This window comes from Anomaloglossus baeobatrachus, chromosome 6 (assembly GCF_048569485.1).
Source record: "Anomaloglossus baeobatrachus isolate aAnoBae1 chromosome 6, aAnoBae1.hap1, whole genome shotgun sequence".
Taxonomy (NCBI): domain Eukaryota; kingdom Metazoa; phylum Chordata; class Amphibia; order Anura; family Aromobatidae; genus Anomaloglossus; species Anomaloglossus baeobatrachus.
In genome coordinates, this window is record NC_134358.1 from 490,487,136 (window position 1) to 490,514,537 (window position 27,402).

At 46.1% G+C, this 27,402-nt stretch overlaps 1 protein-coding gene across 1 annotated transcript in view; it reads left to right on the forward strand.

Moving 5' to 3' along the window:
• Nucleotides 1-27,402, forward strand: part of OXSR1 (oxidative stress responsive kinase 1) — a 158,639-nt gene that overhangs the window by 35,280 nt on the left and 95,957 nt on the right. The window contains exon 2 of the mRNA XM_075315401.1: nt 25,428-25,540. Coding sequence (XP_075171516.1) covers nt 25,428-25,540 — 113 coding nt within the window. The remainder of the gene's footprint in view (nt 1-25,427; nt 25,541-27,402) is intronic.

A 27,402-nucleotide genomic window follows, 5' to 3' on the forward strand; every position in this document is an offset into this window, starting at 1 on the left:
TTTAAGTATTTCATTCCACATGTGTTAATTCATAGTTTTGATGTCTTCAATGTGAATCTACAATTTTTAGAGTCGTGAAAATAAAGAAAAATCTTTAAATTAGGTGTGTCCAAACTTTTGGTCTGTAGTGTTTTATATATATATTTTTATATTTATTACAGTGGCATGCAAACGTTTGTGCACCACTGGGCAAAGTTACTTTTATTGTGAACAGTTATGCAACTTGAAGATGACATGATCTCTAAAAGGCACATACAATTAAAGATAACACATATCCTTTGTATTTTAGGCAAGAAAAATCCATTATTTTCATCTTTTATATTTTTAAATTAACAAAAAAGGAAAATGAGCCTGCGCAAAAGTTTGGGCACCCCGCATGGTTAGTATCTAGTAGCACCCCCTTTAGGCAAGTATCGCACATTTTTTGTAGCCAGCCAAGAGTCTGTCAATTCTTGTTTGAGGGATTTTCATCCATTCTTCCTTAGAAACATCTTCCAGTTCTGTGAGATTCCTGGATCGTGTTGCTTGCACTGCTTTTTTGAGGTCTAGCCACAGATTTTCAATGATGCTCAGATTAGGGGACTGTGAGGGCCCTTGTAAAACCTTCAGCTTGCGCCTTTTGACGTCTATTGTGGATTTTGACGTATTTATTATCCCTATCCATTTACAGAAGCCATCTTCGTTTCAACTTCAGCTTTTTTTATAGCTGGTGTTCTCTTTGCATCACATCAACAATTTGTTGAAATTTCATTGAATCCATTCTTCTCTCTACCCATGAAATGTTCTCAGTGCCAATGGCTGCAACACAACCCCAAAGCATGATTGTTCCACCCCCATGCTTAATGGTTGGCAAGATATTATTTTACTGAAATTCTGTGCCCTTCTCTACACATACCTTTGTTCATTGTGACCAAAGAGTTCTATTTTCACCTCATCAGTCCACAGAACTTGTTTCCAAAATGCATCAGGCTTGTTTAGATGTTGATTTGCATACTTCTGACATTGAATTTTATGGTGAGGACACAGGAGAGGCTTTCTTTTGATGACTTTTTCCTGAAGGCCATATATGTGCAGGTGTCTCTAAACAGTAGAACAATGTACCACAACTCCAGAGTCGGCTAAGTCTTCCCGAAGGTCTTTTACAGACAGGCATGCCAAGCCACTGTGTGCATATGTATATACTGTATCCATATATGTGTATATAGTGTTTGTATATACTGTGTGTATGTTTGTGTGTGTGTATATATATATATATATATATATATATATATATATATATATATATATATATATATATATATATATATATATATATATATATATATATATATATATATATATATATATATATATATACACATACACACACACACACACACCCCGTATTTTTCAGACCATAAGACGCACCCTGGTTTTAGAAGAGAAGAATAGGAAAATAAAAATTTTAAGCAAAAAAATGTAGTCATGACACACTGTTATGGGGCGAGGATCTGCTGCTGACACTGTTATGGGGATAATGTCCCCAAATTCTCCACTAAGGTACCCCATCCTGGTAATGATCCTCCTGCCTAGTATATAATCCCCATCCTTGTATATATGTCACCCATTCTGCTATATACCCCCATCCTGCTATATACCCCCATCCTGCTATTCACCCCCATCCTGCTACAGTGCCTTGTGCAAGTATTCGTCCCCCTTGGATTTTCCAACCTTTTCCCACATTTCAGGCTTCAAACATAAAGATAAAAATTTTAATATTATGGTGAAGATTCAACAACAAGTGGGACACAATTGTGAAGGTGAACGATATTTATTGCTTATTTTAAACTTTTTTAAAAAATACACTGAAAATTGGGGAGTGCTATATTATTCGTCCCCTGTAAGTTAATATTTTGTAGCGCCACCTTTTGCTGCGATTACAGCTGCAAGTCGCTTGGGTTATATCTCTCTCAGTTTTGCACATCGAAAGACTGAAATTCTTGCCCATTCTTCCTTTGAAACAGCTGGAGCTGAGTGAGGTTGGATGGAGAGCGTTTGTGAACAGCAGTATTCAGCTCTTTCCACAGATCCTCGATTGGATTCAGGTCTGGACTTTGACTTGGCCATTCTAACACCAGGATATGTTTATTTGTGTGGCACAATGATAAGTCCTAGGCAGCAGGCTTGCTGTCTTTGTGTTATACTTGACCCTGATCTCTCCTTCACCTCCCTACAATCTCCTGCCCGCTCCTGCCACTTGTACCTCAAGAACATCTCTAGAATCTGCCCCTTTCTCACAATGGAAACAACAAAAACCCTCACCGTGGCCCTGATCCACTCTCGCCTTGACTACTGTAACTTTTTAATTTTTCTCCCCCTAAGTAGAAGTAGGGTCACCTATCTGGCTAACCGCTACTCTGATGCCTCTGCTCTGTGCCAGTCATTGCTCTGGCTGCCCATATATCACAGGATCCAATTCAAACTGCTTGTTCACACCCACATAGCTCTCCGCATTGCGGCACCCCCCTACATCTCCACCCTCCTCTCTGTCTGTCACCCGCGGGGGGCAGTGAATTTAGCCAGACATGATCACTCCAGGCTGTACTTGCCAGGGGTGATCATGCGGGCCGGCTGTTAATTATGCGCGCATTCCCCGCTCATCATCCCACCCACCTGTCAGCGCCGACTTCAGCGCTGACAGATGATGGGCGTGCACATATGAAATGAGCGGACCCACGTGGTCACGATAGGCGCTGCTAGAGCCTGCTTGTGCCGCCGATGACCCGCTCCACCGCAGCACCTTCATTCCCCGGAGCCCTACATTCAGACTGTAAGATGCACACCCCATTTTCCCCTAACCTTTTGGGGGAAAAAAATGCGTCTTATAGTCCGAAAAATACGGTATGTACTGTATGTATGTATGTATGTATGTATGTATGTGTGTATACAGTCATATGAAAAAGTTTGGGCACCCCTATTAATGTTAACCTATTTTCTTTATAACAATTTGGGTTTTTGCAACAGCTATTTCAGTTTCATATATCTAATAACTGATGGACTGAGTAATATTTCTGGATTGAAATTACATTTATTGTACTAACAGAAAATGTGCAATCCGCATTTGAACAAAATTTGACCGGTGAAAAAGTATGGGCACCTCAACATAAGTGACATTAATATTTTGTAGATCCTCCTTTTGCAGAAATAACAGCCTCTAGTCGCTTCCTGTAGCTTTTAATGAGTTCCTGGATCCTGGATGAAGGTATATTTGACCATTCCTGTTTACAAAACAATTCCAGTTCAGTTAAGTTTGATGGTCGCCGAGCATGGACAGCCCGCTTCAAATCATCCCACAGATTTTCAATGATATTCAGGTCTGGGGACTGGGATGGCCATTCCAGAACATTGTAATTGTTCCTCTGCATGAATGCCTGAGTAGATTTGGAGCGGTGTTTTGGATAATTTTCTTGCTGAAATATCCATCCCCTGCGTAGCTTCAACTTCGTCACTGATTCTTGCACATTATTGTCAAGAATCTGCTGATACTGAGTTGAATCCATGCGACCCTCAACTCTAACAAGATTCCCGGTGCCGGCATTGGCCACACAGCCCCAAAGCATGATGGAACCTCCACTAAGTTTTACTGTGGGTAGCAAGTGCTTTTCTTGGAATGCTGTGTTTTTTTGCCTCCATGCATAACGCCTTTTTGTATGACCAAACCACTCAATCTTTGTTTCATCAGTCCACAGGACCTTCTTCCAAAATGTAACTGGCTTGTCCAAATGTGCTTTTGCATACCTCAGGCGACTGTTTGTGGCGTGCTTGCAGAAACGGCTTCTTTCGCATCACTCTCCCATACAGCTTCTCCTTGTGCAACGTGCGCTGTATTGTTGACCGATGCACATTGGCACCATCTGCATTAAGATGATGCTGCAGGTCTTTGGAGGTGGTCTGTGGATTGTCCTTGACTGTTCTCACCATTCTTTTTCTCTGCCTTTCTGATATTTTTCTTGGCCTGCCACTTCTGGGCTTAACAAGAACTGTACCTGTGTTCTTCCATTTCCTTACTATGTTCCTCACAGTGGAAACTGACAGTTTAAATCTCTGAGACAACCTTTTGTATCCTTCCCCTGAACAACTATGTTGAATAACATATGTTGATCTTTGTTTTCAGATCATTTATTATTACTATTATTACTTATTATTATAGCGCCATCAATTCCATGGTGCTTTACATGTGAAAGGGGTATACATAATAGGGACAAGTACAATAATCATAAACAGTATAAGACACAGACAGGTACAGGAGGAGAGAGGTCCCTGCCCGCGAGGGCTCACAGTCTACAATTTGGGAGTTGTTTTGAGGAGCCCATGATGCCACTCTTCATAGGAGATTCAAATAGAACAACTTGCAAGTGGCCACCTTAAATACCTTTTCTCATGATTGGATACACCTGCCTATGAAGTTCAAAGCTCAATGAGGTTACAAAACCAATTTAGTGCTTTAGTAAGTCAGTAAAAAGTAGTTAGGAGTGTTCAAATCAAGAAATTGATAAGGGTGCCCATACTTTTGCACCGGTCAAATTTTATTTAAATGCGGATTGCACATTTTCTGTTAGTACAATAAACCTCATTTCAATCCAGAAATATTACTCAGTCCATCAGTTATTAGATATATGAAACTGAAATAGCTGTTACAAAAACCCAAATTGTTATAAAGAAAAAAGGTTAACAGTAATAGGGGTGCCCAAACTTTTTCATAGGACTGTGTGTGTGTGTATGTATAAATGTGTATATGTATGTATATATATATGTATATGTGTGTGTGTGTGTGTGTATATGTATATATATATGTGTCTATAACCACAACTACTGTACATATATACATATACTAGAAGGTGGCCCGATTCTACGCATCGGGTATTCTAGAATTTACGTATTGTGTAGTTAATGTATGATTTTTGTTATATATAGATATAGATTATATATAATAATATATATATATATATATATATATATATATATATATATATATATATATATATATAGATTATATATAATAATATATATATATATATATATATATATATATATATATATATATATATATATATATATATATATATATATATATAAAATAATATAATGTGTTGTTGTGTGTAGTTACCAAGTGTTTGTGTAGGGCGCTGTACATGTTCTGGGTGTTGTCTGGGTGTGGCGGGGGGTGAGAGTGGTGTTTGTGTGTTGCGTTATTTGTGGAGCGCTGTGTGTCTGTAGCGTTGTGTGTGTGTGTGTTGCACGGTTTGTGTGGGTGTGGGGTGTGTGTTTTGGGGGGAGGTATGTTTTGTGCAATGTGTGTGTTGTGCGGTATGTGCGTATATTTGTGTGTGCCGCGGTGTTTGTGTGTTGGGTGTTGTGTGTGTGTGTGCGGCGTTGTCTGTGTGTGTGGGTGTCTGTGTTCCCCATCGTGCTCCATCCCCCATGCTGCGCACTCCCATCGTGCTCCATTCCCCATGCTGCCTACTCCCCATCATGCTCTATCCCCCATGCTGCGCACCCCCCATCGTGCTCCATTCCCCATGCTGCCTACTCCCCATCGTGCTCCATCCCCCATGCTGCGCACCCCCCATCGTGCTCCATCCCCCATGCTGCGCACTCCCCATTGTGCTCCATCCCCCATGCTGCGCACTCTCCATCGTGCTCCACAGTCACACATCAGACAGTATACACGCACACATCTGATCGCATACACTCACACACACACACCCCACTTCTACCTGTGCCCACCGGTGGGCGGTCCCAGCAGCTGTGCTGCACGCCGTGCTCCTCTGCCGACACTCACAGATCCGATCGCATACACTCACACACACATACACACACACACACACACACACACACTCACACATCAGAACACACTCACACACATCCGATCGCATACACTCACATACACGCACACACACACACTGACGATATCACACATACGCGCTCACACAATCACAACATCCGGAGATACCACATGCTTCCGGCCATGTGATCCTCCGGCAGGTCCTGGAAGGTCACTGCACAGTATCGCCGCCGAGAAGCAAGTGATATCCCAGGATGTTGTGAGTGTGTGGATGCGATGTGATGTGTGTGTGAGGTGTGTGAGAGTGAGTGTGATCTGATGTGTGTGTGTCTGTTCTTATGTGTGTGCGTGTGTGTGTGTTCCGCCGCTGCAGGACCTTGATGCGCTCATCTGGGAGCCGGTGTACGCTGGTAACCATGCTACACAATATTACATGGTTACCAGTGTACCCCGCTCGCACGGGAGCCCACACCAGCGTACGCCGGCAACCCCAGCAATGCGAGGGTATGTGTCGGCTGGGTTAGCGGCGTACGCTGATGTGGGCTCCCGGGGGTACAGCACTCACCTGGGAGTCAGTTCTCCGTATCGGTTCGGGGAATGCGTGCGGGGGGCGGGGCCAGAGTGAGCGTGCAATGCGTGAGGGGGGCGGGGCGTGGCCGAGTTGCCAATGCGTGCAGGGGGGCGGGGTGAGAGGCCAATCCGTGTGGGGGGCGGAGCATGGGCAAGTGGCCAATCCGTGCGGGGGGCGGAGCCGATGCGATGCGAGAGGCCAATCCGTGCGGGGGGGCGGAGCCGAGGCGAGGAGTGGCCAATGAGACGCTTGTCGCGGTAAGGACAGAATTTTGGAGCAAGACAGACAGAATAAGGCAATTATATATATAGATAGTGTATGTATGTACTGTATGCATATATGTATTTAGTGTATGTATATTTAGGAATTGTAACTCACTGCAAAGTGTGTGGTCGGAGTGATGAGAGATTTCACGTAGTCTTGAGACTCTAGAAAAACTAGTTGTACTGTCTATAAGGAGTTTCCGGATGAGGCAGAGGTTATGGGAGTCCTCATTCAGTGACTCCAGAAGCTTATCCTTTGCTATCATTACACAAATAATTAATGAGAAACTTTGATTGCCCAGAGGTTAAAAAGGACCCGTCCACTCTTTACATGTCTTTTTAGTAAATATAGCAATTCAGGGGGGCTTTTTTTCTTATAATGCAGCATTGCAATATTGCTGTTATCCCTTCTGTAACAACCTCCCCACCCCAAAAAAGGGTGTGTCACTACATCGTCTGACACCGTCCAATCAGTGCAGTGCTTTTGGTGTATAATGCCACGCCCCCTGCTGGTGGAATCTGACATTTCAGGAGTAATAACAGCGCAAAGCAGAGAGTAAGAAGATGCTTCTGTGCTGAGATTTTCTTCAGTGTACAGTTACTAAGACCTGTACAAGGTGATGAGTAATTGACAGATCCGTATTTTTAATATTTCTATCTTACTGCTAGAAGTGGACAGAGACGAAAACTAATATATACCGTAGCCTTTAATGCTTTGTAAATATAAAAAAATAAGCAAGAATAAAAGTTCCTTCATATATACAGGGTTATCGAGAAGTATATGTAGCACGCGGCCATATATATTCTACTCCATTTACACCCATCTCCTATACTGCTCACGCCGTACAGCGCAAGAGTCAAATGGGAGGAGAGGAATTAATAGGGGGAAGTCACAAATGAGCATTACATTCACTGCCATCAGCACATTACTGACGCCAATCTGAAAGGAATCTGTCACCAGCATTTTACCACCTAATTTGAGAGCATCATATAGAGACAGAGACCCTGATTCCAGTGATGTGACCCGTACTGGGATGCTTGCTTTGGTTTTTAATAAAAACTCTGTTGCGTTCTGAGATGCTGCTGCAGTTATGATAAACACCTTTTCATCAGCAGGATGATTTTTTTGCTTTAATAAGACGCACAGGATTAGAAGACGCACCCCAAATATAGAGCTAAAAAAGGTGTAAAAACACAAAAATAGGGGTCTGTCTTATACTCCAGTGGTGTCTTACTGGAGGGGGGTTAGTAGCGATGATGGAGCTGGGTCACAGGAGGCAGGGGCGGTGCTGGAGTAGAGCTAGGCTGCAGGCGCTGCGGTGGAGGCTGTGCTGGCTGCGGTGGATGCTGTGCTGGCTGCGGTGGGGGCTGTGCTGGCTGCGGTGGGGGCTGTGCTGGCTGCGGTGGGGGCTGTGCTGGCTGCGGTGGGGGCTGTGCTGGCTGCGGTGGGGCTGTGCTGGCTGCGGTGGGGGCTGTGCTGGCTGCGGTGGGGGCTGTGCTGGCTGCGTGAAACAGGGCGGTGTGGCGGTCAAGATGGACTGTCGGCAGGGCGGTGCGGCGGGCGAGGTGCACTGTCGGCAGGGCGGTGCGGCGGGCGAGATGCACTGTCGGCAGGGCGGTGCGGCGGGCGAGATGCACTGTCGGCAGGGCGGTGCGGCGGGCGAGATGCACTGTCGGCAGGGCGGTGCGGCGGGTGAGATGCACTGTCGGTGGGGCTGTGCTGGCTGTGGTGGGGGCTGTGCTGGCTGCGTGAGGCAGGGCGGTGCGGCGGGCGAGATGCACTGTCGGCAGTGCTGTGCTGGCTGTGGTGGCTGTGCTGGCTGCGTGAGGCAGGGCGGTGCTGCGGGTGAGATGCACTGTTGGCGGGGCTGTGCTGGCTGTTGTGGGGGCTTTGCTGGCTGCGTGAGGCAGGGTGGTGTGGCGGTGAGATGCACTGTCGGCGGGGCTGTGCTGGCTTTGAGTGCTGTGACAAGCTCAATGTCAAGCAGAGATCTCATCTGTGCACGTGCCACCTCCAGGCGCCATTTTCCTTGAGCCCACTACAGGGAGATAAATAGGCTGGAGGCGGTGCGTGCGCAGATGAGATCTTGAACGGAGCGCTCCATTTGCGCATATACTGACTTCGGGCGTATTATTTGAAGCCCGCACCGCTGACAGAGCATCACCTGCCGCACTGCCCTTCTCCACACAGCCCTGACAGCAGCCAGCAAAGTCCCGCACCATCGGCAGAGCATCTCACCCACTGCACTGCCCTGCCTCACACAGTCAGCACAGCCCCCACCGCAGCCAGCACCGCCCCCACCGCAGCCAGCACCGCCCCCACCGCAGCCAGCACCGCCCCCACCGCAGCCAGCACCGCCCCCACCGCAGCCAGCACCGCCCCCACCGCAGCCAGCACCGCCCCCACCGCAGCCAGCACAGCCCCCACCGCAGCACCCATTCTCCACCTCCCCGTAACCTACATTCGGAATTTTTTGGGAAGAAAAGTGCGTCTTATAATCAACAAAATACGGTATTACTAGTGGACTAGATAACCTAGGCGCAGTTCTAGGCTATGTTGCTGATTCTCCAGCTTTTTTGGGGGGTTGGTAAGTGTGGAAGTTGGGGGACACATCAGGTCTGGCATGAAATACCTCGTTCACCTGGTCATAAAGAAGTAATCTACCACGGTGGCTCTTTAGGACCAGCTATAACCATTTATTCTCGGAGTCTGGAGAGTAGTCCATATATTGATCTGCGGTGTAAGTGCTCTTGTTAATTTGATTCATCAATATCCTGATCTGGATCCTGATGAATCATGGCTGTGAGCGCTAATGTCTTCATGTCTGACGAAGCGCCATCAATCTTGCAGAGTTTTGTGATGTATTGCTGAAGCTTATGAATGGCGCTATGTGGCTTGCACACAGGCGGGGGATTGTTGACTGTGGGGGCCCTCTTGGTTATCTGCCCCATCTCATGGGCCCCATTTGTGAAGTGTCTCGTGGTTCTGGCATGAGATCCAGGTATCAGCCTTGGTGTATGTTACTAAAAAAACACATTTCCCAACTACTGAATTCCTTACATACATAAGAAAGAATCCCTATTTTGTATTCAGACGTGTGAGTCTTGTGCATGTCATTACCTCCGCACTTACACGTCCCAGGCGTGTTCAGAGAGGACATGGAATGTAACCACGTAACAGGCCCGTTCTGCTGTCTGCTGACCTAGAACGCCGCTCTGTGCCGAGCCCACGGTGGCCAAACTGCGCCACATCTGTCAGGAGTTGTGTACTGCACCATGGGATGTTATACGGCGACCAGACCCTGTATAGAAGAGAGGGGTTACTGAATTATTAAAATGAATAATATCACTTCTTATCAAACATCTATTGACTTCAGAAAAGACATTATTTTTGCAGCCAAGACACTTAGGGTGGTTCCTACACCTCAAGGTTAAATACATTTTCTTTTGATTTCTACTCCATTTTTTTTTTCTGCAGCGTAACGAAACACTAGGTGAAGCTTAATCGTAAGAGGGGGCTTCAAAATAAGTTGTAGCTTGGCTGAAAGAAGAGGCTAAACCTGAAGGGGGCATGGCTTCAAGTGTAATGTGTCCCAAAATTCTGCAAAATATTGGTGGAAGTGTGATCCAAGGGGGTAACATTTCCCCTTGTGGAGAGTGACACGTTTAGCGTGCCTGGGTGATGAGGCTTATAAGTCATGCAATGCTCCTCTGGAAAATTACATATGCAAATTGCATCTTCAGACAGGAAGAGGGCTGGAACTCATGTGGAAGTAGCAATCCTAAAAGTCACTATCTACCCTTTAAAGTGCCTTGTCATATGACTTAGGATAAAAGCCAAACCATAATCTCAATTTGCAGACAGTGTTTTGAGTGTTGCCCTTCCTCGGTGTAAATTATGAGAGCTGATTTGGCTACATGACAAGACCTCTGACTGATATCCAAGTGGGAACATTTTCTCTTTGTAGAGAGTGACATGCCTTGCAGGCCTGTGTGAGGAGGCTTATAAGCCATGCAATCCTCCTATGTGAGAATAAATATGCAAATTGCCTCTTCAGATAGGAAGGAGGCTTGAATGCTAGTGCCACCTATTGGAAGTAGCAATCCTAAAAGTCAATATCAACTCTTTTTAAAGAGCCTTGCTACATGACTTAAGGCCCCGTCAAACTAAGCAACATCGCTAGCACCATCGCTGCTAACGAACAACTTTTGTGACGTTGGTAGCGATGTTGCTGTGTGTGACATCCAGCAACAACCCGGCCCCTGCTGTGAGGTCGTTGGTTGTTGCTGAATGTCCTGGGCCATTTTTTAGTTGTTGCTGTCCCGCTGTGAAGCACAGATCGCTGTGTGTGACAGCGAGACAGCAACAACTAAATGTGCAGGCAGCAGGAGCCGGCTTCTGCGGAGGCTGGTAACCAATGTAAACATCGGGTAACCAAGAAGCCCTGTCCTTGGTTACCCGATATTTACCTTTGTTACCAGCCTCCTCCGCTCTCACTGTCAGTGCCGGCTCCTGCTCTGGTGTTTTGGGTGTTACCGCTCCTCAGTGCAAAGTATGAGATCTGATTTGGCTGCATGAGATGCCTCTGACTAGAATCCAAAGGGGTAATGTCTCTCCTTGATTGGTTTAAGTGTAGACTTAATGACATGTGCAAAATGTTTCAGCCAGTAAGAGCCGCCATGATAAATGTAGAGCATATTCATACTGTCCAGTCTAAGATTACACCGTATAAATATTACACAGGATTAGTAAATCTGCCCAGATAAGGTGTAATCACATATGTACATCAAAAATGGAACTGACCTTGTTGCAGAAAGCAAGCCTGGACAAAGTGGCTTTCATTTTCCCAGAATTGTTTATGCTGCTCCTTTTGACAATGGCACATAGGCCTTACCCTTGGATTCCCATAGTCATACTGCCATCAAACCCTTTTTGTTTCTTTGGCATGTGCCTTAAACGATGAATGAACAGATTTCCCATTGAAATGAATGTTGCAGAACAGCTTTCACGAGGATTGTGGAACAGCGTACGGCGCTGTGCTCATCTGACTGTATACTGGCTCAACCGCTACCGGATTTGTTATTAGTTGAGCGCTGAGGGTGCCAGGTGTTTGACCCCGCAGATCTGATATTAATGAACTATCCTTAAGGCCCCGTCACACTAAGCAACATCGCTAGCAACATCGCTGCTAACGAACAACTTTTGTGACGTTGCTAGCGATGTTGCTGTGTGTGACATCCAGCAACAACCTGGCCCCTGCTGTGAGGTCGTTGGTTGTTGCTGAATGTCCTGGGCCATTTTTTAGTTGTTGCTCTCCCGCTGTGAAGCACAGATCGCTGTGTGTGACAGCGAGACAGCAACAACTAAATGTGCAGGCAGCAGGAGCCGGCTTCTGCGGAGGCTTGTAACCAATGTAAACATCGGGTAACCAAGAAGCCCTGTCCTTGGTTACCCGATATTTACCTTTGTTACCAGCCTCCGCCGCTCTCACTGTCAGTGCCGGCTCCTGCTCTGTGCACATGTAGCTGCAGGACACATCGGGTTAATTAACCCGATGTGTGCTGTAGCTAGGAGAGCAGGGAGCCAGCGCTAAGCATTGTGCGCTGCTCCCTGCTCTGTGCACATTTAGCTGCAGCACACATCGGATAATTAACCCGATGTGTGCTGTAACTAGGAGAGCAAGGAGCCAGCGCTCAGTGTGCGCTGCTCCCTGCTCTCTGCACATGTAGCTCCGTGCGCTGGTAACCAAGGTAAATATCGGGTTGGTTACCCGATATTTACCTTAGTTACCAAGCGCAGCATCTTCCACGCGGCGCTGGGGGCTGGTCACTGGTTGCTGGTGAGCTCACCAGCAACTCGTGTAGCGACGCTCCAGCGATCCCTGCCAGGTCAGGTTGCTGGTGGGATCGCTGGAGCGTCGCAGTGTGACATCTCACCAGCAACCTCCTAGCAACTTACCAGCGATCCCTATCGTTGTTGGGATCACTGGTAAGTTGCTTAAGCGGGCTTTACACGCTACGACATCGCTAATGCGGAGTCGTTGGGGTCACGGAATTCGTGACGCACATGCGGCCGCATTAGCGATGCCGTTGCGTGTGACACCGATAAGCGATTTTTGCATCGTTGCAAAAACGTGCAAAATCGCTAATCGGCGACACGGGGGTCCATTCTCAAATCTCGTTACTGCAGCAGTAACGAGGTTGTTCCTCGTTCCTGCGGCAGCACACATCGCTGCGTGTGACGCCGCAGGAACGAGGAAGCTCCCCTTACCTGCCTCCCGACCGCTATGCGGAAGGAAGGAGGTGGGCGGGATCTTACGTCCCGCTCATCTCCGCCCCTCCGCTGCTATTGGGCGGCGGTTCAGTGACGTTTCAGTGACGTCGCTGTGACGCCGCACGGACCGCCCCCTTAGAAAGGAGGCGGTTCGCCGGTCACAGCGACGTCGCCGGACAGGTAAGTATGTGTGACGGCTGTGGGCGATGTTGTGCGGCACGGGCAGCGATATGCCCGTGTCGCGCAACAGATGGGGGCGGGTACCCACACTAGCGATATCGGGACCGATATCGCAGTGTGTAAAGTAGCCTTTAGTGTGACGGTACCTTTAGTGGACAGTCTCTCGAAAGGGAATGTATCACTTGTATTGTTTTTACAGTTTAAATTTGGATAATAAATATTTTTTTTTCTCATTTGTTTTTTTTTCTATTTGTAGGTAGGTTTTTTTTTTTTTGTTCTATTTTCTGTACAATTATGGGGTTGGCTATTGTTACTAGCAGTCTGGGAGGGGCTTTACAGCAGGTGGGGAGGGGCTTTACAGCATGCGTGGAGGGGCTTTACAGCATGCGTGGAGGGGCTTTACTAGCGGTCGGGGAGGGGCTTTACTAGCGGTCAGGGAGGGGCTTTACAGCGGGTGGGGAGGGGCTTTACAGCATGCGGGGAGGGGCTTTACTAGCAGTCGGGGAGGGGCTTTACTAGCAGTCGGGGAGGGGCTTTACTAGCAGTCGGGGAGGGGCTTTACTAGCAGTCGGGGAGGGGCTTTACTAGCAGTCGGGGAGGGGCTTTACTAGCAGTCGGGGAGGGGCTTTACTAGCAGTCGGGGAGGGGCTTTACTAGCAGTCGGGGAGGGGCTTTACTAGCAGTCGGGGAGGGGCTTTACTAGCAGTCGGGGAGGGGCTTTACTAGCAGTCGGGGAGGGGCTTTACTAGCAGTCGGGGAGGGGCTTTACTAGCAGTCGGGGAGGGGCTTTTACTAGCAGTCGGGGAGGGGCTTTTACTAGCAGTCGGGGAGGGGCTTTTACTAGCAGTCGGGGAGGGGCTTTTACTAGCAGTCGGGGAGGGGCTTTTACTAGCAGTCGGGGAGGGGCTTTTACTAGCAGTCGGGGAGGGGCTTTTACTAGCAGTCGGGGAGGGGCCTGACAGCCGTCTATTTTGATGGTGCATGCCCTTTAAATTTTTTTTACCTCCATCATGAGTTTTGTTGGTTCAAGAGCATTAAACGTCTTATTAGGATGCAGATAATTTCACTCGGCCGCTAAGATACAGTACACAGTCGGAATAATAGAGTCCATGCTGCTAATTTAGTGCATCTATGGTAACAAAACAATTTATATTTTTTTTTCTTCAATTTATTCAGCACGCTGAAAAGCCTTCTCTAAATGGTCTGAAGCCTTTTGATCTCTAATTGTTTAAGAATAATTATGAGGAGTTATGTCATTTATTATTTTTTTCTGCTCTTAAATTTGAATATATACAATATATTTTTTGGGTGAAATAAAGTTGGATAAGCTGGGTTTGAAAAATAAATTGCAAAAGTATTCATTGCAATCCTGTTACCAAGTACAAACTACAGCATAAAAAAACCCCAAACTAAAATAAAAAAATGAAATTCACATTTGCAACTATGCCGCGGTGGATGCATCACAAGTCTGCATTAAAATTTGCATAATTTTGCCCCATAAATTGAAAATTTGAGCATAGATGGACATTTTGCAGATATAAATCCGCAGTGCCTGTCCATTTTTGGTGCAGATGTTTGTTTTTTTCTTCACCAGCTGGGTAATATTGGCTAAAATCTTAATTTTGCTGCTGCTGTAAGACGCCTTGGATATTCTGAAATCTGCGTCGTCTTCTTCACTTGTGATCATTCATTAGAACATTACTAGTGCACATTACCGTGTGCCTCGTTGGGTATCAGTAGATGGGACGTCACCCGCCATTCTTTTCTCCCTAAGCAAAAGTGAGTGGAACCAGAATTCTTTAAGGGGAATATCTACTTAATTCTTTGCCGGTTTAAAGGGAATCTGTAAGCAATATATTATAGGGTAAGAAAGCCTAAATCCAGTGACTTATCACTCACTGGGTGTCCTTGTTATGATAGAATATCTGTTTTGTCTGATTGTAGGTGTTAAGGTACCGTCACACTAAGGCTATGTGCACACATTGCGTTTTTTTTGATGCTGCGTTTTTGTGCGTTTTTGGCCGCTAAAAACGCACAAACGCACCCGCGGCAAAAAACCGCTGCAAAACGCATGTGTTTTTACCGCGATTTGGTGCGTTTTTTGCTGCGGATTGCTGCGTTTTTGATCTCTGCGTTTTTCCAATGCATTGCATGGGGTGAAAACGCAGAAAAACACAGGAAAGAATTGACATGTCCATTTTTTTTTTTAAGCTCAAAAACGCAGCTTAAAAAAAAAAGTTGTGTGCGGACAGCAAAAATGACAACTTATAGACTTTGCTGGGGAAGCAAAGTCATGCAGTTTTGAGGCCAAAAACGCACCCGAAACACGCGCAAAAACGCCACGAAAAAACGCACTGTGTGCACATAGCCTAAGCGATGCTCCAGCGATCCCACCAGCAACCTGACCTGGCAGGGATCGCCGGAGCGTCGCTACACGGGTTGCTGGTGAGCTGTCACACAGGCAAATCTCACCAGCAACCAGTGACCAGCCCCCAGCCAACAGCGACGCGTGGAAGCGATGCTGCGCTTGGTAACTAAGGTAAATATTGGGTAACCAACCCGATATTTACCTTGGTTACCAGCGCACACCGCTTAGCGCTGGCTCCCTGCACTCCTAGCCAGAGTACACATCGGGTTAATTACCCGATGTGTAGTCTGGCTATGTGTGCAGGGAGCAGGAGCCGGCACTGACCATGTGAGAGCGGCGGACGCTGGTAACGAAGGTAAATATCGGGTAACAAAGGAAAGAGCTTCTTGGTTACCCGATACTTACATTGGTTACCAGCGTCCGCAGAAGCCGGCTCCTGCTGCCTGCACATTTAGTTGTTGCTCTCTCGCTGTCACACACAGCGATGTGTGCTTCACAGCGGGAGAGCAACAACTAAAAAATGGTCCACGACATTCAGCAACAACCAGCGACCTCACAGCAGGGGCCAGGTTGTTGCTGGATGTCACACAGAGCAACATCGCTAGCAACATCGCTGCTACGTCACAAAAGTCGTGCCTCAGCAGCGATGTTGCTAGCGATGTTGCTTAGTGAGACGTGGCCTTAAGGCTAGGTTCACACACTGCGTTTTTTTGACGCTGCGTTTTTGTGCGTTTTTTGCGGCAAAAACTGCACAAAAACGCACCCGTGTCAAAAAAACGCGGCAAAAAACGCACGCGTTTTGCCGCGATTTGGTGCGTTTTTTGCTGCGTTTTGCTGCGTTTTTGCTCACTGCGTCTTTATGCGTTTTTTATCAGTGAACAAAAAAAAAAGGTCTGATGTAATTTCCTGCTTCAATGTGTTCTTCATTCTCCACTAGTGTATGCAGAAGAGCAGACAGCTGCAGAACTACACGGCTCAGCATACTCCATCCAATAGTGTATGCAGGAGAGCAGACAGCAGCTGCAGAACTACAAGGCTCAGCATGCTCCATCCAGGACTGTATGCTTGAGGGAGAGTCAGGGGGAGCAGACCTACAAGGCTCAGCATCCTCCTTCCAGGACTGTATGCAGGATTTCTTTGCCCCCCCCCCAACAAAAAAAATGACGTGGGCTTCGCCATATTTTTGTATGCTAGCCGGGTACAGCAGGCAGGTACGGGCTGCCCCCAACCTCCAGCTGCCTATTTGTACCCGGCTGGGAACCAAAAATATAGGGAAGCCCTTTTTTTTTTTTTTTAAATTATTTCATGAAATAATTTAAAAAATGACGTGAGCTTCGCCCAATTTTTGAGTCCAGCCGGGTACAACTAGGCAGCTGGGGATTGGAATCCACAGTGCAGGGTGCCCATGCTTTCTGGGCACCCCCGCTGTGAATTGCAGTCCCGCAGCCACCCCAGAAAATGGCGCTTTCATAGAAGCGCCATCTTCTGGCGCTGTATCCAACTCTTCCAGCTGCCCTGATGCCGGGTGGCTCGCTGGGTAATAATGGGGTTAGGGCTAGCTGTATAGCTGGCCCTAAGCCCGAAATTCATGGTGTCACGCCAATATTAGACATGGCCACCATGAATTTCTAGTAAAGATAAAAAAAAAAACACAACACACAGAAAAATATTTTTATTAGAAATAAAAGACAACACAATTAGTGACTCCATCTTTATTGAAACAAAGAACCCCCCTCCGCAGTAATCCTGGGTCAGGGTCCCGCGCCGTCCAATCCGGATCCAATATCATCTGATCGGTTTGCTGGAAGGCAAAGCGATCAGATGATGTGTCAGGATCAAGTGCCTGAATCCCATCACACATCAGCTGATTGTATAAAAGCCGTTTATACAATCAGCAGATGCATCGGTGCAAAAAAAAAAAAAAAAAAAAAAATACTTATGTGCTGATTACCGGCAGCTCCTGCAGCGATGGGGCGGGAGTCTGATCCTGTCCGATCGCTGCAGCAGCTGCCGGTAATCAGGGATGAAGTCTCCTGACGCATCCGCTGATACTGGCCGGGCGCCCGCGTCACCGCGATACTTACGATCACCTGATGCGTCAGGTGACTGCATCAGGTGATCCATCGCCAGGTCCTGCATCCATCGGAGGTTTCCCGGCCGTCTGCACACAGCCGGAGCGGGGGTGGCGATACAGTGAGAGGAAATGGGAGCGGGCATGGCACCGGGAGTCTGCAGACAGGTGAGTATAACTTTTTTTTTTTTTTTTTTTTTTCTACTGTTAACTTTTGTTTTCGCAGCCGCTTCCACCTCCTGCCCGTACATGGCGCCGCACGGCAGCATACATGCACAGGACGGGAGGTGGAAGCAGCGGTGACGGTACCGGGAGGATTCACGCTTCTGTATTTACTGACAGAAGGAATCCTCTTCCTGTGCATGTCACTTTCCTACCCACCTCCTGCGTTTATAGCTGCGTTTTTGGTCTTAGAAACGCACCAAAACGCAGCTATTTGCGTTTCTCATTGCGTCTTTCAACATCCCATTGAACTCAATGGATGAAAAGCGCAGTGAAAAACGCGGGAATAATTGACATGCTGCGTTTTTGTGGCACCACAAAAACGCAGCTAAAAAAAAACCAGATGTGTGCGGACAGCAAAAATGAAAACTCATAGACTTTGCTGGGGAAGCAAAGTCCTGCAGTTTTGAGGCCAAAAACGCACCCGAAAAACGCCGCGAAAAACGCACTGTGCGCACATAGCCTAACAGAGCGAAAAGTTCTAGGCTGTGTATAACCCTGTCCACATCCATGATTGGCAGCTTCCTGTGTACACTTTACATTGTCAACAAGCTGCCAATCAGTGGTGGGGGAAGGGTTACATAGATTAGACTGACTGCTCTGCATGGGATCCTATAGTGATAATCTCCTGCTGATAAAACACTAATTGTATTGAAACGACCATGTTTCCCCCAACAATAAGCTCTAGCATGATTATGATTTTGCAGGATTTTCGGAGTATCCTAGAAATATAAGCTCTACTCCAAAAATAAGTCCTAGTTACATTCCAGACTGGCATTATGAAGAAGGAAGAGTTAAACTGGACAATTGCAATTTCCAAGGACCCCCGCGATTGTTTCGAGGTTGTCTGCTTAAGCCGTAGTTATATTCAAAACCGGCGTTATGAAGGGTTAAGCTGGTCAATTGCCAGGGCCCTCGCTCTTTTCGGGACCCCCAACATTTGTTTTGAGGTTGCCTGCTTAGGCTATGTGCGCACTGGGAAATGGAATTTTCTTGAGAAAATTCCGCATGCTCTCAAAGATTACCGCACCCGCGGTAAAAAACCGCGGGAAACCGCACCCGAAAACCGCATGCGGTTTGCTGCGGTTTTACTGCGGTATTGTTCGCGGTATTGCCGCGGTTTTGCCGCGTGCGGGTTGGGATGTGCTTTATTGCATTCAATGCAATAAAGCACGTTGAAGAAAAAAAAAAAGTCATTTAATCCTGAGATAGTAGATAGATAGACAGAAGAATAGATAGAGGGATAGATAGACAGACAGATAGAGGGATAGATAGATAGAGGACAGATCGCTGCATTTCCCACGGTCGGCAGTGAGTTCACATTACCGGCCGTGGGAAATGACCGGTAATTACCTCTGCTGTCTGCTGCTTTCATTCACCGCTGTGTCTGTGACAGTCGCGGCTGGATGTAAGCAGCGCAGGACCTGTGGATTACGCCGGAGCGGTAGATTACGCGGGAGCTTTGGTGCGGGAGGAGTTAATAAAATGGTGAACTAGGCTTGTTTGTTTTATTTAAAATAAAGGATTTTTCGGTGTGTTTTATTCACTTTACTTACGGGTTGATCATGTCAGCTGTCACATAGACGCTGCCATGATCAAGCCTGGAGTTAATGGCGGTGGTCCCCCACCATCATTAACCCCTTGTATTACCTTGCTGCCACTGCTACACGGCAGCAAGAAGAGCTGAGGACACGCCGGTGCTGCCGCATAATGCATGCGACAGTGCCGGGGCAGCTGCGGCTGATATTCTCGGCTGCGGGAGGGGGAGTGAGGCGGGGGACATTAACCCTGCCCCTCTCCCTCCCCAGCCTGAGAATACCGGGCCGCCGCTGTGTGCTTACCTCGGCTGGAAGGTAAATATGCAGCGGAGCCCACGTTCTTTGTTTTCTATATTTCCGTTTTCTTTCTATGTGTGTTCTATGTGTCTGTGTCTGTGTTCTATGTCTGTGATGTCTGTGTGTGTCTGTGATCTGTGTGTGTTTACTCTCTGCACGGCTTCCTCTTCCTGTAATGACATCACTTCCCTGCAAACCGCAGACAAGCGATGTACATTACCGGAGGTAAACCGCGAAATACCGCAGGGAATAACGAAGGAAAACGCAGTGAACCGCACAGAATTTGCTGCCTGCGTTATTCCCTGCGGGATTTCATGATTAACATTGGAGTCAATGGAGTGAAATCCCGCAGCGATGTGCGGAAAAGAATTGACATGCACTTGTTTTTGCTGCGGGATTCCCGCAGAAAAACATGCAGCTGTCAAATTCCGCCCAGTGCGCACAGGATTTTTTTTCTCCATAGGATTTGCTGGTGATTCACTGCAGAGATGTTATGAACATTTTCTGCAGCGAAACATGCAGCAAATCCGCGGCAAAATCCGGTAAGTGCGCACATAGCCTTAAGGATCTTTTAATGACATCATGGTCATGTGACCATGATGTTACAGAAGGTCCTTTAACTTCCAGAGTCTAGAAGTACTAAAGAGAGCACAGGCTTTGTATGTACTGTGTGCAGTGTGTGTATATACATGTCTATGTGATTATGTGCACATATATGCTGGGGAACTATAGGTCTAATAGGGTCTTATCAGTGGAGAGGGACATAAAGGTACAGGGAGGTGCTCACCTGGTAAAATTGAAGCAAACCATGAAGAATTATCACCCGCTGCAGTCATCTAGTAAAAAAAACACAAAAAAACCCGGAGATCTGCGAGACGGAAATAGATGGACTTTTTGTCTAGTGTGGGGTGTCCTGATGAAGTCATCAGAAGAGTTTGAAACGCGTTGACAATGATAAATTTCTTCTCCTGGGAATTGTTTGGGATCTCTTTCATCAGGGAAGGAAGTCCACCTATTTCCTCCTAGCATGTGCGAGGTAGCGTCAATCTAGTTGGTTTCTGGCCAGGGGTCTGCACATCGCACACTTGTGGCCATGTGACCACTGTTCCTGACTGACACCGGAGAATACTCACAGTGCACAGTGTGCGCGATCTGCGGATTCACAAGTGTGCAGTCACATAAAGTGACACATAGAGAGGCTCTGTGCACACGTTGCGTATTTGCATGCAGTTACGCTGCGTATTGCACTGCAGCGTAACTGCATGTGTCCTGCGTCCCCAGCACAATCTATGAAGATTGTGCATAATCCATGCGCACGTTGCGTTTTAGAACGCAGCGATTTGCATGCTGCCAAATCGCTGCGTTCTAAAAAGAAACATGTCACTTATTCCGTGCGCATTGGATGCAGCCCCCGCTCTGTCTATGGTGGGGGCAGCATCCAGAGCGCATGAAATCGGCTTTTTCACTGCATTCATTATTCAGTGTTTCTGCAGCGATTTGAAGCGCACATGTGCTGTTCAAATCACTGCAGAAATTTCTGCAGGGACAGGACGCAACGTGTGCACATAGCCAGAGACTACAAACTTGTGTTTTCAGAATGGAGATCCCCTTTACATAGCGAAAACCTGCTGACATTCTCTTTCTTTGTAAATATGTAGAACATAAATTGTTGTGTATTTGTTATTTTTATGGTGGTATTAGAACGTCCCCTGGGGGCAGCCATATTTTTGGCAGAACCATCCTGTATTGCCTGTATAGATTTTGTAGCAGAGTGCATTTGCTTTATAGCAGCTGTAATGAATGAGAGAAAACTGACTTATAAATGTCAGTAGATTATTAGGGTGTATTGACATGCGAAAGATTAATCACAAAAGGTTTTGCAACTAAAAAATTCCTGACATTGTAATGGGATTGTTTATGCAGCGTGTGCATGGTTTCTGCAGACATCATTTGATTTTCTTCAATACATCTGCTATGTGTGATTATACTGTTATTGTCTCCCGGGAGGAATGGGGCACTGCCCGTACCCCACCTACCGAGGAGTGAGGGGGGATGCACGCAGAGTTAATCAATGTGTTAATAGTGGAGTATGTCATAATGCCTCATCTAGACCACCCGTCTGACATTAAGGGACCCTATACAAGTTCCATAGCTATCTGTCAAACGGTCTTTCGATGATCTGTTATCTTCCCTAGCTTCCCAAAATGCAGGGAGGCTCAGCCCAGCACTCCTGTGTTCACTATGAGAGAGCCGCTGCCAGAGGAGCACAAGAGGATCCGCCATTAGAATTCCAATATACTGATCCTTCACAAGTAGATTTAGGAGGCCCCCATACACATTTTCCTCTGATACTGGCAGGTTCAGTTGACTTAAGTCTATTGTACATGGAGTCCTTGACTTATTCACCCTCTAATCACAATGAGATGACTCTGCTCATTCTGTTCCAGTATATACACCAAAGCTGAAAAGCACTACTACAGTAAGCATCCTGTCTGGTGGCCATTGGTAAAGCTGGAATCTGTTTTGTGTGGGTAGCCAAAAATCAGCAACAATGTTTATATGTGATTGCTGATTGAGAGAGAAGGGGCTTTACTCCCACGCCATAAAGTTAAAGGCACAGCATTAATGCCCACCACCAACACTCTGTTGTTATTAGGTTAAATTATATATTATTTACTGATGACACATTCACCTTAACATGTAAAGTGGTTTACATCTACGATATGAGACTGCCTTAGGCTAGGTTCACATTTCCGTCAATTTGTATCAGGCACAATCCGCGGCTCTGGTAAACAATGGAATCCGTTTGGCGGATTCCGTTGTTCCCATATACTTGTATGAGCGGCGGATTGTGACTGATGACGCTGCGTTGCATCCTCTGCCCGACTGATCAGTCGTGGATCGACTGACCATCGGGCGGCAGGGACGCAGCATATAGTGTTTTTTTTGAGCAGCGGAATCCTTTTGATTCCACTGCGCATGCTCTCTCGGCGGCCGAACGATCAGCTGATCGGCCGGCTGCTGTGAGCGATCAGCTGATCTCCCTGCGGATGGCTGCTGTGAGCGATCAGCTGATCTCCCTGCGGATGGCTGCTGTGAGTGATCAGCTGATCACCCGGCGTCCAGCTAATGAGAGCGATCAGCTGATCACCCGGCGGATGGCTGCTGTGAGCGATCAGCTGATCACCCGGCGGCCGGCTGCTGTGAGCGATCAGCTGATCTCCCTGCGGATGGCTGCTGTGAGCGATCAGCTGATCACCCTGCGGATGCCTGCTGTGAGCGATCAGCTGATCACCCGGCGTCCATTTAATGAGAGTGATCAGCTGATCACCCGGCGGATGGTTGCTGTGAGCGATCAGCTGATCACCCGGCGGCCGGCTAATGAGAGCGATCAGCTGATCACCCGGCGGTCAGCTAATGAGAGCCGGCCGCCGGGAGATCATCTGTTCGCTCTCAAATGCCGGCGGTCGGCTATTGTGAACGATCAGCTGATTGTTCTCTCTCTCATGTTTTACAACGGAATCCGACAATGAATTCTATTCTTGTCACCCGTTGTACAACGCATCAGTCACAAGCGTCAAGCAACGCTTGTGACTGATGAAAAACAACGGAAATGTGAAGCTAGCCTAAGTCACTGACAACAGTGGTCACTGGAGTGATTTCTCCACACATTGTGACCACCATAGGGAAAGGGGAATTAAAGGGAATCTGTCTCCAGGTTTTTGCCACCTAATCTGAGAGCAGCAGAACATAGGGGCAGAGACACTGATTCCAAGGATATGTAACTTACTGAGCTGCTTAGTGTAGTTTTGATTAAAATCACTATTTAACCCACAGTACATTATCCTTAGAGGACTACTTGGTGTGCTGCCCGGTAGTCCAGCATATTGATAAACTCTGTATAACAGATTAACCTGCCCAATTCCAGCCTTGCTGAAGCATCCCCAGATCATCACCGATCCTCCACCAAATTTCACAGTGGGTGAAAAACACTGTGGCTTGTACTCCTCTCCAGGTCTCCGTCTAACCATTAGACGACCAGGTGTTGGGCAAAGCTGAAAATTAGGTAAAAAAATTCAACAAACATCTTTGCGAAGGACGTATGAATCAAGCCGCATACAAGGTTATCCTGGAAAAACAGTTGCTTCCTTTTGCTCAGGCAATGTTCCCCAACTGTGAGCACTGATTTTTTTTTTCCAGCAGGACAATGTGCCATGCCACACAGCTAGGTCAATCACTGTGTGGATGAAGGACCACCACATCAAAACCCTGTCATGGCCAGCCCAATCTCCAGACCTGAACTTCATTGAAAACCTCTGGAATGTAATCAAGAGGAAGATGGTCACAAGCCATCAAACAAAGATCAACTGGTTAAATTTTTGCACCAGGAGTGGCATAAGGTCACTCAAAAGCAGTGTGAAAGACGAGGGGCAATCACCCCGAAACACCATGTCTGCAAGTTGGGATTCTGATCTGGCAATAAATCCTAAGTCTTATGAAAAGGCTTGTTTAAAAAGCCACTTTTGACTTGTAGAATTGCTACTTCCAATAGGTGGCGCTAGAGTTTGTCTCCTTCCTGGAGAGACCATTTGAGACTGGTGGAAAGCATGCACGCCGGAGTTAAAACATTAGTATTGTTGTTTCTAAATGATTATGAACTTGTTTTCTTTGCATTATTTGAGGTCTGAAAGCAATGCATTGTTATGTTTTTTTGACCATTTCTCAGAAAATAAATACAAAATGTATTGCTTGGAAATTCAGAGGCGTTGTCAGTAGTTTATAGAATAAAAGAACAATTTACATTTTACTCAAAAATATAAAGAGAAAAATCAGAAAAACTAACAATTGGTCAATTGAGGTGGTCTCTTAATTTTTGCCAGAGCTGAGTATCTATCTATCTATCCATATCTATCTATCTATCTATCCATCCATCTATCCATATCTATCTATCTAGCTATCCATCTATCCATATCTATCATCTATCTATCTATCCATCTATCTATCCATCTATCCATCTATCCATCTATCTATCTATCTATCTATCTATCTATCTATCTATCTATCTATCTATCTATCCCTCTATCTATCCATCTATCCATCTATCGATCTATCCATCTATCTATCCATCTATCTATCTATCCATCTATCCATCTATCCATATCTATCATCTATCTATCCATATCTATCATCTATCTATCCATATCTATCATCTATCCATCTATCTATCTCTAATCTCCACCTAAACAGAACTTTTATAAATTTAATTTAAAAGCCTCTAAAAATGTCAGGAGTCGGGCGCTGGATGAGGGCATTGATGTAGGCGTTAGTGTATACAATTCCTAATCACAAGTTTTCTATGAAAAATCAGAAGTACTCACTGGATAATGGGGCCTTTAAATATAATTTAGAGCGGGGTGGGGAGATGGGTGCTACTTTAACAACTCCTAAATACTGGATGCTGTAATGTCTTGAGAAAATGATGTGCTTTCTATCCATTAACCGTGACGATTGCTCTGTTGGCATTAATGTGAAGCTTTGTTTGATGCCATAGTGATGGACCACATCCATTATTTACTTCCTCCCTTATTGGCTGTGTACATAATACATCAGATTTGGGTCATGCCTAAGAGACTGAAAGAAAGAAGCAGCGTTTTCCCTTTAAAAGCTATGCTGACGTGCCTTCATGCTTCCAGCTTGTATTTGTAGTCTTCTTCCCTGCTACACTTTATACATTTCTATTCCACGTGCTCTGTATGTTTACATTTATTTCTATATGCTGTAAGGTGTGTTAACCCTCAGTATTCTGTTTTGGTCTACAGGTAGCGGGGCAACAGCTGTGGTCCAAGCTGCGTACTGCACCCCAAAGAAAGAGAAAGTGGCTATTAAGAGGATTAACCTAGAAAAATGTCAGACCAGCATGGATGAACTACTGGTAATGTGAAAACTGTAAACATTCTTGCTTTGATGACAGAAATTTGACACGTTTCAGGAGCCATTTGCCATTTTGCCCAAAGTTGACCCAAAGCATATAGTAGTCAGAGATTATAATGTATATGTGTGTATATATATATATATATATATATATATATATATATATATATATATATATATATATATATATATACACACACATACACATTGTATGTATGTATATATATATATACACACACACATATATAGACAAACACACATATATATATATATACACACACATATATATATATATATATGTGTGTAATATAAATGTGTGTGTATATATTATAATATATATGTATATTATGTATAATATATATAATAATATATGTGTGTGTGTGTATATAGTGTCATGTGAACGTTTGGGCACCTCTGGTTAAAACTACTGTTATTGTGAATAGTTTAAAGGGGTTATCCGGCTTATTTTGTTGTTTTTTTTGTCATTTCGCTATTGCACTACATTGGGGCAGGTAAGTAGATAGTAACTACCTACCTACCTGCCCTGCTGTCAGCCCCTCTCCCCCTGGCTGGCTCAGGGTGGTCATGTGACCGCTCTTGTCATAATTTTGCTGCTTCCTGTGACGTCATGTCAACAGGAGCAGGACCTTGTAGACAGGCAACACAGCAGACTTTGTTGCCGTCCTGCTGGGTGGGTACAGTGCGTGGAGTCCGTGCCCCCCCTTTCCTGCACCCTCACAAATATCCAGTAGTGCAGTGGTCTTAAAGATTCTGCCCGTAGGCCGTGTGCGGCTCCCGATGCTGCTTGTTGCGCACAGGCCCTCAAACCCCTTGCTAATCGCTACATTTGCAGGGGCTGCCACTGACAGAGCTTTATATGAGAGGACAGATTCCCAGGCGCTGCGCAGAGATGAGCTCTGTATACAGCTACTGCAGTGATCAGCCGCTGGCCAATCAGAGGTCAGCAGCTGATCATTGGAGAAGCTGTATAGAGAGCTTGTCCCTGCGCAGCGCCTGGGAATCTGTGCTCTGATATAAATCGCTGTCAGCGGTGGCCCCTGCATCGGCAGCGTTCAAGAGGCAGGTAAAAGGCCACCGTGGGAACGAGGACAGGTGAGAAGAATTTGTCTTTATTTTTTTGCGTGTGTGAAGAATGGCACAATATGGGGCATTACTACAGGATTGAGCATTACTACAAGAAGAGGGCCAGCAAAGGCGATGTTACTATAAGAAATTGACCAGGAGAGGGGATGTTACTATAAGAGGAGGACCAGGAGAGGGGACCTTACTATAAGAAGAGGACCAGGAGAGGGGACCTTACTATAGGATGGGCACATTACTACATTATATTTGAGGTGGATGTGATGTGGGGTGATTGTTCTGTCACAGATGAGAGGTATTATCACTGCTCTGTATTTCCAATGCAGGAGCCATCAGTGCTGAACAGAATTCTGACAGCCAATGAATGTGCAGGGTGCGGGGCTGGACAGTGAGGCCGGCGGTGCCATCTCTGACTGTGAGGTTTGGCAACCATGAAATATTTTCATCTTTTTACATTTTTTTTAATTAACAAAAAAGGAAAGTGGTCTGATACAAAAGTGCATGGTTAGTACCTCATAGCACCCCTTTGGCAAGTACCGCAACTTGTAAACATTGTAAACACTTATTGTAGTCAGCCAAGAGTCTTTCAATTCTTGTTTGAGGGATTTTCATTCATTCTTCCTTGGAGATGTCTTCCAGTTCTGTGAGATTCCTGGGTCATCTTGCTTGCACTGCTCTTTTAAGGTCTAGCCACAGATTTTCAATGATGTTCAGATCAGGAGACTGTGAGGGCCATTGTAAAACCTTCAGCTTTCACCTTTT